General features: G+C 55.5%; 1 protein-coding gene across 3 annotated transcripts; it reads right to left on the bottom strand.

Annotated features, from left to right (window-relative positions):
- Positions 1 to 362: 362 nt before the first annotated feature.
- Positions 363 to 9,064, bottom strand: CD22 (CD22 molecule). Of its 3 annotated transcripts, XM_007470986.1 has the most exons (13): positions 9,031 to 9,064; positions 8,398 to 8,772; positions 7,177 to 7,470; positions 5,807 to 6,073; positions 5,409 to 5,672; positions 4,049 to 4,306; positions 3,584 to 3,844; positions 3,238 to 3,501; positions 1,831 to 1,927; positions 1,601 to 1,676; positions 1,286 to 1,410; positions 804 to 888; positions 363 to 494 (listed from the first exon to the last, which is right to left on the bottom strand). In XM_007470986.1, the coding sequence occupies exons 1-13, from the start codon at positions 9,062 to 9,064 to the stop codon at positions 363 to 365; spliced, it is 2,532 nt and encodes an 843-aa protein (XP_007471048.1). The 3 variants fall into 3 exon arrangements, with proteins under 3 accessions (XP_007471048.1, XP_007471049.1, XP_007471050.1); XM_007470987.1 differs by lacking the exon at positions 5,409 to 5,672; XM_007470988.1 differs by lacking the exons at positions 5,409 to 5,672; positions 5,807 to 6,073.
- Between the last annotated feature and the right edge of the window lie 828 nt (positions 9,065 to 9,892).

Genomic DNA, 9,892 nt, shown 5'->3' with positions numbered 1-9,892 from the left:
AGGTGGTGGCAGATGGCTGGGAAGGGGCAGGGGGATTTGTACAGCTCAGGATAGGTATTTAGATGAATTTCTGGGTGAGAAGGGGAGTGGGAAAGGACCAGGGACACACCCTTTGGAGGGTCGGGGTTACCAGTGCTAAGAAGGAAGACTGTCTCTGGACCATGTACAAAGTTCTCTGCACCAACTGGGGTTGCAGTAACTGTGACCGTGTGTGCGTGCTCGTGTGTGTGCGCGTGCGTGTGTGTGTGTGTGTGTGTGTGTGTGTGTGAGACTTCGCAGCTGAACAGCAGAGGCCGAGAAAGTTCTAGGACCACCCTGGCCCCTGCGGCCCCTGGCACCTCCACCTCAGCTGGTTTGGTCCATCAGTGCTTGAGGGTCACGTATTCCACTCCTTCCTGGGCCAGCGGCCGCTCCCCAAACCCAAAATGGACCATCTCCGAGTAATGTATCCCCTCGTCTTCTAGGACCTCTGGAGTCACGTTCTCATAGTCGCCCTGAGAAAGCCACATGGTGGTGAGCGTGGCCTCACGCTCACCAGCCTCCCGCAGCCCGCTTTCCCTGTCCCTTCTCTCCTCGGCTCCGCCTGGGGTTCCAAGAGCGAGAGCAGGAGTCCTCTTGGCTGGAAACTGGCTGCAGCCGGCCTCAGACTGGGAGGTGCCTGCCCTGGGTCTGACCTCACCAGGGTCTGGGCAGCCCTCCCCACTGCCCAGCCTCTGCCAGCACTAAGCCCACCCAGGCTCTGGGACTCACAGCCGAGGCCAGGTCCTATCACTTCCCCACCTTCCATAGCCCTGCCCTCTTACCATGTGACGCTTCTGCACCACAGAGTAAGTGACCGTGTCGTCCCTGTTTGGGGAAAGTCCCCGCGTCTCTGAGGTCCCTGCACCTCTGAGAGGGAAGGCAGAGAGATGACCACAAATGAAGGCTTTTGCATGAAATCTGCTCCTTCTTCCAGCTCCCCTAGACCCTAGGAGCACCCCCAGCCTCTCAGCCCGTTGTATCATGCCTAGTGCACACAGCAGGGGCTGATGTGTCAAATGAGTGAATGGATGTGTGTATGTACCGCAAAGTCCCAACCTTGGTGATAGAGACCGACTCTGGCTGAGCATGCTCCTGGTTTGGAGGAACAGATCCAATTCCCGAGACCGTTACCAGGGGGGTTGTTACAGAGCAGGAACGAGGAGATGAAGCACGGGCCTGGCACAAAGCGGGCAGGTGGGACACGAGCCCTTCCCCCCACATCCCTCCCAGGGTGCAGGTGTCACCCCCCTGGTGCCCTCAGTACCCAGGTCTCGGTGCATCAGTCTCGCCAAGAGGAAAGCGCAAGGCAGCGTAGCTGACGGCATCTTCCATCACTGGATTGTAGCACTCCAGGGAGTGGGGGCCCTCAGCTTGGGGGATGCTTCGAGCCTGAGAGGAAGACGAGGTTTCGGCCCTTACCACTCCTCTCCCCACCCTAGCTCCCCTGCCCCTCTACTCTTTATCACCCCTCTCCACTTTGTTTCTTTTTTTGTTTTTATTTGACACATAGTTGATTTTCCACTTTGTTTCTTTCTTGACTCGGAGCTCTGCCCTGCATTTCGTCTTTCTCCCATCCTACCTTTACATTCCTCACAAAGAAGCTCTGTCCACTGGAACTTTCCTGAAGCCCCTGCTGTCTCCGAATCCTCTTCCAGCTGAGAAATAAAGACCTGCTCAGGGAGGATGAAGGGCCTGGGAAGAGGACCCTGTGGACTTGGCATGCCGGGGGCTGCAGGACTGAGTAACCGGGGTCGTTCCCTGGGATGGGCGGAGGGGGAGCAAAGGTGGTGGGCAGTGGGAGGAACTCACCTCCGCTGAAGCTTGACTCCCCAGATTGCCAGGAGGAAGATGGCCAGGCAGAGCCCCACTCCCAAGGCCACTCGCCTGATGATGGTGGCTGAGCTATCTGATAGAGAAAGGAGGTACGTCAGTTGACACTGCCTCAGCCGGGTAGCAGGCCAGCTCTGCCCTGTGATCTGTGCCTGGGAGGCATCCTTGGCTTCTCTCTGCACAGCCACGGTACTTCTGGCCTGTGCGACATCTCCTCCTTGCCAAGGGGGTGTGGTGCAGAGAAAGAGGGAGAAGCCAGCCCTGCCCTCTGGACGTCTCATTAGGAGGGAAGGGCAGCTCTCTTTCAAGAGGAGCTCCTGCTGTGTGACAGACTCAGGCACACACAGAACACGTAACCCTCATAAATGGTGCCGCCTCTTCAGAGGGCAACTTGGCCGTGCTTAAAATCACTTGTCCTTTGAGCCAGCCAGTCCACGTAGGAACCTAGCCTACAATTCTCTTCGCAGGTGTGCCCAGAGCAGGAGACTGCACCCAGCCTCGAGGAAGGCAGTGGGCACATAGTCATCCGACATCCGTACACGGGACCGCAGTGCACCCTCAGCAAAAGAGTCAGGTCTCCAGGGTGCCTGCAGAGGGGAGACCCAGGGGATATGTTTTTATACAATGTGTAACTTTTCCAAACGACACCCTCAGGCTGGCTCCCTTTAGCACCAGCTTTGCCAGTGACAATCCTCTAAATTTAAAGCCATGGCTCCAATCACTAACCTGAAAAAAGCACAATAAATAAATTAAATATTTCCCCTGTGTTTCCAGACTCTTCAGACACCCTGTATATGCACAGATAGAGAACAATCTCCAAGTGCTGTTATTACATGGAAGAAAGGGAAGTTCAGGGCAACGTGTGAGCTCTCCCACCGTCTGGACATAAATCACTATAGGCCTATGGTGCACATATAGAAAAATCTCTGTGAGGGGCCATATCCAGCTGCCAACGGTGAAAGCCTCAGGGAGGGAGGGGGTAGAGTTCTCGGGGAGCAAGAAAGGAGAGGTATCTGTCCTTCCACTATTTACCCTTTCATGCTGTTCTTCTTTTTTACCATGTACTTGTATTGTCTTTAAAAAAAAAAAGAAAACACTACAATCTCAAAAGGTAGAAACGAGCAGCCTATCAAGGGTGAGACAGAGAGAGAGAGGCAGAGAGAGGGAGCCAGGAGGAGCTCAGGATGTCTGGAAGGTAGGGGCAGCCTGAATCCTCCTGGGGTGACGAGAGACTGATCGGGGAGGAGGGAAGACGGGGGAGCTATGTGTGGAGAAGGGGCGCCTCTGAGCGCACAGGCTGCCCACTCCCCACCCTCCGTGCAGGAGCGGGGAGGAGGTCCGGAACGCACGCCGCAGGAGTGGCCAGGGCCAGAGAAGGGCCCTTACAGTAGACAGTGAGGGTGGTGGGCGGCGACTGGCCCCGGCCCAGCCTGTTGGTCCCCTGGCACCAATAGGTGCCTGAGTGCTGCAGCGTCACAGGGTCCAATCTCAGCGTCTGATCATAATGGCGGAGGTCTTGGTTATTCCAGTCAAACCATGCGTAGTGGGAGGTGGGAGGGTTGGCATCGCTCTCGCAAGTCAGGACTGCTTTCTTCCCCTCCACCACTCTGTCTTTCGGGCTGATGGACACATGCAGGCTCCTGGGTGCATCTGTAAGTAGAAGCAAAGTCAGGATCCGGGTAGCCAGTCACCTGCCCGTCTCTGCTCCCAGCCTCTGGCTCCAGCCACTCACACAGCACTTGGAGAGCCCAGGCCTTAGACGAGGTCTGTCCTATGGAATTGTTGACCAAGCAGTGGTAAATTCCAGCATCTTCTGGAGAGATGGCATCAAAGCTCAGTTTCTTTCCTTCCTCCAGAAGGATTCCATTTTTCTTCCAGGAGAAGCGGACATCCGTGGGGCGGCTACTTAAGAAGTCACATTGGAGGAGGACCGGGTGCCCAGAGTGAATCTCATTGCGGGGAGTGACCTGGACACTGACATCTTTGGGGGCATCTGGAGAGCAAGGACCTCAGGCTGACCTTTTGGGTCTCTTCCCCTCTTCCTGTTCCCGAGAATTCCTCTCCCCTTGGCCCTGAGGCCTGACTCTCATCCCTCAGTTCTCTGTGAGGACTGTGGTTCAGGCTCCGGTCTCCTCACCCTTAGAGCCCCGCACCCCAACCGGGCCACCCCCCAGCTCCCCCGGCCCAGGGCACTCACACTGGACATCCAGGTTGACAGGGGGAGACCACAAACACCACTGGTTACAGGCTGCGCATTTGACTGGCCCTGTGTCCCAGGCAACTTTTCGAATCGTCAGCCCAGCAGGTGATAGCTGGTCCTGGAAGCCTAGGTGATCCCATTCATATCGGGTAACTCTGGGATTACTGGAATTGTAGGTACAGGACAGGATCACACTGTCTCCTTCTCGAATCGGTGTGGGGTTTTGAATCACTGTGATTACCTCCTTGGGGGGATCTGGAAGAAAACCAGAGAGGTGGGTCAAGCAAAGTCAGATGCCCATAAGACCTGTGCCTTCCTGCTTCCTCTTCCCGCTTCCTGTGCCCTGCATTCACGCAGTTCCTCTATTAGCCGAGGGAAGGCTTGTGCTTCCCTCTTGCCTCTGAGGACAGAAACCCTGCCCTGGCCATTTGGCCTAGGTTGTGGTTTGAGACAGGATGGTGCAGTGGTTAAGAGCACAGCTCTGGGCGGAGTACGTGTGGTGCCGTGCAAGGCAGGGGCCACTCTTTGTGGGTCTCTGCACGGATCTGGGGCGCGGAGCCGGGTCACTACAGTAAGGGCGTTAATTTGAAAAAGAAAAAGAAAAGCATAGCTCCGGATCCAGACTGCCGGATCCTGCCCCTTGGAGTTGTGTGACCATGGGCTGCAGGCCTCAGTTGGCTCATCTGTCAAATGGGGTCCTGTGACCCCATTTGGAGGAATCATTGGAGGATGGAGTGGAATCATTGGAGGATGGAGTGACAGGATGCTCGTGGAATCATTGGAGGATGGAGTGAGAGGATGCTCTTAGAGCCCTGTGGCGTGTGGTAAACACACAATACATGCTGCTTCTGCTGCTGCTGTTACCACATATCCGGTGTCTAGATTTCAGGATTTGGGCATCCACATCAGAGTATCTGGCCCCGACTATGACATCTCAGTGTCCAAGGATCAGACCTAGGGATTCTCTTTGTCCTGGGCTCCCCTCAGTGCCAAGACTCACTGTGGTAAACAGGGTCTGACAACCGAGAGGTAATGAAGCATTTTTGCCCCATTTCTCCTCGAAAACTCCAGGACCCCTTCAGGGACTCGGCCACCGCCGAGTGACGCCAAGTCTCCGCGTCCCTCGTGGGACCCTGGCATCTTGCCATTCATTCAAGTCAACAAGCATCTGCTGAGGACCTCCCACGAGCCAGGCCCTGTCTGGTGCTGAGGACACAGCTGTGAACACAACACTTGCCCCAAGAAGCTTATCTGCGGGGGGCCGCTGGTTTCCGCTCGCTGTCCCTTCGCGGGCGCATCTGCCCTCCTCCGGCCCCCACGGCCATCTCCTCCCTCCAGCAGCTCTGTGGCTACTCACACTGGACTTCCAGGTCAGCTTCCTGGCCAACTTGTCCAGGGCCAAGATTATTTTCCGCCAAGCAGGAGTACTCCCCAGCGTGCCTGAGGAGGACCTCTGGGATCTGCAAGGTCCTGTCCGTCTTTCCGGGCATTTCTAGCCCATTGTAGTACCAGGTGTAATTTGTTGGCGGGGGATTGGCCAGTGATATGCAAGTCAGCTCTACTTTATTCCCTTCCTTCGCTGGCGAGGGGAAGATCTGAACCCTGGAAGGTTCCGGAGCATCTGAAAGAAGAGGCCGAGACCGGGGGGCCGGGGGTGGTGGTGAGCAGAGGCCTCCGGGGCTCCCCTCCCATGGGCCTGGAAGGCGGCCCTGCTGACCCCCGGCCTGGCCCTTCCCCAGCTCCCAGGAGGCTCACAGTGCACTTGGAGGTCCACTGCTTCCGACTTTTCGGAGCCCACATCGTTGTGGGCCTTGCACTGGTACTGCCCACTCATATTCCTGGTCACCTGGGGCAGAGTGAGCGTGGGCGTCTCCTCGCCCGCCAGCGGGAACCCGTCCCTGAGCCAGGACACACTCTGGTGCCGTGGGTTGCTGCTGACAATCTGGCACTTCATGGTCACAGACTCTCCCTCTGTCACAGTGGCTTCTCTGGGACTGACCTGGATCTTCACCTTTGGAGCATCTGGAGAAGCAGAGGGGCAGCGAGGAAGGGGATGGGGATTCTCAGAGGGTGTGAAGTGCTGACAAGTTGCAGGGCTTTTATTCTGATAAAGCAGCGGGCAAGGGTGTGTAGCCACTCATTGTCACCCTTAAGGGTGGGCTGGTCCAAGCGCCGGGTGACTGACCGTCACAGCCTCCCAACTCGGTTCTCTGCTCCCCACACCCCAGACCCCGAAGGTCCGGTCTCCACCAGCAGCCAGCAGCATTCCCAGGACTGTCCATCAGACCTTACCACTCTCCTGCTTGAAACCGTTCAGTGGATTCCACACTTAGAGAAAAATCCAAAACCCTCACTGCAGCCCACGAGACCTAGTGTCCCGGTTCCTCCCGGCCTTCCTTTCCTACCACTGGGCCCCTTGGACGCAGTGCCAAGCTTGCTGGCTCCTTGCTCTGAGGCAGACACACCAAGTTCCTACCTCAAGGCCTCGGACTTTCTCTTTCCTCTCCCTGGAACGCTCTTCTCACAGAGATATGCCTGCCTCAGGCCCTGCCTTCACCCAAGTCTCAGCTCAAGTTCAGCCGCCATCCCTCACTCCCTCTGTCCTAGCCCTGCTTTACTTTTTTGTGATACACTTAGCACGACCTACACATATGTTCTCTATTTCCCTTTTCACCTATCTACTCTTCGTCCCCCTGACTTCAGTGCTAGCTCCACGTGGGCAAGAACTTTGCTCACTGCTCTATCCCCAGCAGCCGTAGTAAGGCCTAGTAGGTTCACAGCAAATATTTATTGAATGAATGAATGAATGAGGCACAAAAAAATTGATGTGAAAAAATTCTTCACCCCGCCCCCCAGGGGAACAAAAAAACCTTAACCAGGTGATCCCCAAATCAGGTCATGGTTTGAGGATAGATTATTTTATTCCGAACCAGGTGTCCCCTGAGACACCAGAGCTGACGATGGGAATGGTGGAGGAGGGGCCGCGACTCTGCCTGGACCATTCCCAACAGCAGGTGCCCACAAACCCATCACGCTCCCCTCTGTGTGGGCTCCTGTTACCCTCTGCGGGGGTGAAGGGATGACAGGACCCTCGGCCCTCCCACAGAAGCACTGGGGAGACTCACGCTTCACATCCAGCCACACCGTTTCCTCAGAGAGTAACTGCTGTTCCATGGGGTCCCAGAGCTGGCAGGTCAGGTTCTTGCCGTGGTGAGTCCACTGCGGCTGGAACGTGAGAGTGCTCTGGGTGGAGACAGTCTCAGTGGACAGGGAGGTGGAGGTGACCGCAGGCTCCTCCAGGGACCACTGCAGATGAACCTGGTACTCAAAGCAGGCGAAATTCAGCAAGCAGGTGACAGTGACGTCGCGGAGCTCCCAGATTTCTGGAGGGAGCTCAATGTGGGGTGGAGGAGCCGTCTCTGCAAGAGAGCAGGGGCCACGCTGGAGGCCTGGGAGCCTGGACCAGCTTTAGATGCCCTGCCGCAAATAATCCATCAGGAATCCCCGGCCAGTCCTGTCCACCTCTCTCCGGGCCTGCCTGTCTCTGCTCGGCCCAAACACCCTCTGAAAGGTCTCGTGAAAGCTGATCCTCCTTAGAAACTGTGTTTTATGTTTTATAGTTACTTCGTTCACACCCCCTGGTGTTTGCTTTCTAAATGTTTTCCAGACCACTCCCCCGGCACTCCTCAGTGGATTTTACGCGTTTAGTTCAACACGCTTAGCTTGGAGGACAAGCCTGCGTCTGCTCAAAGGCCTCAGGATCGGAGAGCTCCCACACAGCACTCCTGGAGGGGATTCCTTTAGCGGAGAGGCCTGTGTGCGGCCAGTCCCTGCTCTCCCCGAGGCTGGGCCGCCCTCAGATTGCAGCCTCTGAAGCTGCATCTCTCACCCCAAACACAGGGCTGCTTAGAACCACCCACTGAATAAACAGGCCGTGGAATGGAGCGAGCACACTCCCTCGGGTGGAGGCCCCAGACCTGTGTTTGGTTCACACCCTATCTGTGTGTCGTGTAGCCACGACGGCCTAATTAGAATGAATCCCCCACATTAATACATTGGGAGATTTCACTTGAAAATTCAGATTTCCATCTCTGGAAAAGCCAGGCAACCTGGAAGCCAGATTCTAGAATGGGCAGAGGCTGAGTGGCAGGGGAGATGCTCAAGGAGGGATGAGTGCCCATATGTTCCAGTTTGCCACGGGCGCCGCTGTCCTGTGGCACCCCGGTCGCTCACTGGCATCCCCGTCTGGCCTCTGCAGGCAACCTGGTTTGTGAGCTGTCCCAGGAGTCAGGTGTTTCCCACCTTCCTCATTGCCGAGACAAAGGAACCCATCCTCAGGGCCTTACCAGAGATGTTGAGGCCTATGGACTCCATCCATTTGTTCTCCCCAGACGTCATCCTCAGCCCCAGCTGACCGCTGTCGTTGACTTTCACGGGATTGATGAGGAGGGTGCAGTTGTATCTGTTGTTTCCCAGGAATTGTACCCTTTCCTGACGAGGAGGAAAATCCCCAATGTTTAGGTTCTTATAGAGGATGGTCCCACTGTAGCTCTTGGTGGAGCTGTCGTACTCATAATTGTGGTACACGGTCAGGTTATCTAGCAAGTGCTTGTTTAGGATACGGTAGCGGCAGGGAATCCAGACGCAGGCTCCATCCCAGGCGTAGAGGGTCTTGGGATGTTGAAACGTCCAGTAGGCTGAGTCAGAGAAAGCCAGGTATTCTGGAACCCACCAGAGTGAACAGAAAGCATTACTGAAGGACAATGAGAGCATTCTAAAGAATTTCCTCTGAAGAGGCAGGGGGGGAGAGGCAGATACACAAAGAGAAAAGTATACACACATACACACGCACACACATATACACTGACTGTCCCCACCCTGCCCCACATTTACTCTTCTCTGCCCCCATCTTTCCTCCTCCTCCTCCAGCTCCCACAGTCATCCCAGACCCAAGTATCTGCCTAGGCCACCATCCTTACCGAGAAGCAGAAGCAAGGGACCGAGGAGATGCATGGTGCTGTGTCTAGGCGGGAGCCTGGGCCAGGAAGAGTTTGTCTTTAAGCCATCTGGTCACTTACATCTTCCAGACAGCTTTTCTTGCGCACCCACCGAGCTCCAATCCCTTCTCCCTGATTCTGAGAAGACCGTGTCTGGTTGCATGGCAGGATATGGAATTCGGGAAGCTCACAGGGTCTTTTTCTGGATATGCTGTGCCTCTCCCATCAGCCCGAGAACCATGTAAGGCTAGCCTCTCTCTTCCCAGCACTCCTTCCTTTCTTCCATCCATCCATCCAAAATTGTATAAACTTGCTGCCCAGCTCTGAGGCTTTGAGTGGCACCAAACTACTGAGCACCTCGAATGCCAGGCCCCAGGTGACCTGGAGCTTACCTTGGGTCAACTAGCGAAGGGTTTCACATAGGGGAGAGACGTGGCCAAAACTTGATTTTAAAGACCAGGAAAAAAATAACTCTGAAACCAATCATTAAGTATGATGCCAGGAGAGCATTTAGAAGGGTCTGAAAGGACTTAGGAGAATGTGGCCCAAGGGTCCCACTCAGATGCCCCCATGGGCTGGTTAGGAAACAAATCAACCAGGTGGGGACACGTCTTGAGTAGAGGCCATGACTATCTCAATTCCGGTCAAGTGGGAACGTGGGCTCAGCACTGCCCAATCTTCTACTGTTTTAAAAGAAGCAAGAAGCCAGAGTTTCGTGTGAAATGACCTTCTTTGAAAAAAAAAACAAACACGGTGCTGGTCAAACAATACCTGTCTGTAGGCTAGAGGTAGTCCAAGGGCTGCCGATGTGCAACCACTGCCCATCTCTATGTGTGGGTGCACG

The sequence above is a fragment of the Lipotes vexillifer genome, unplaced genomic scaffold (genome assembly GCF_000442215.2).
Source record: "Lipotes vexillifer unplaced genomic scaffold, Lipotes_vexillifer_v1.1 scaffold182, whole genome shotgun sequence".
Lineage (NCBI taxonomy): Eukaryota > Metazoa > Chordata > Mammalia > Artiodactyla > Lipotidae > Lipotes > Lipotes vexillifer.
This window is presented reverse-complemented; position numbering and strand designations above follow the sequence as displayed.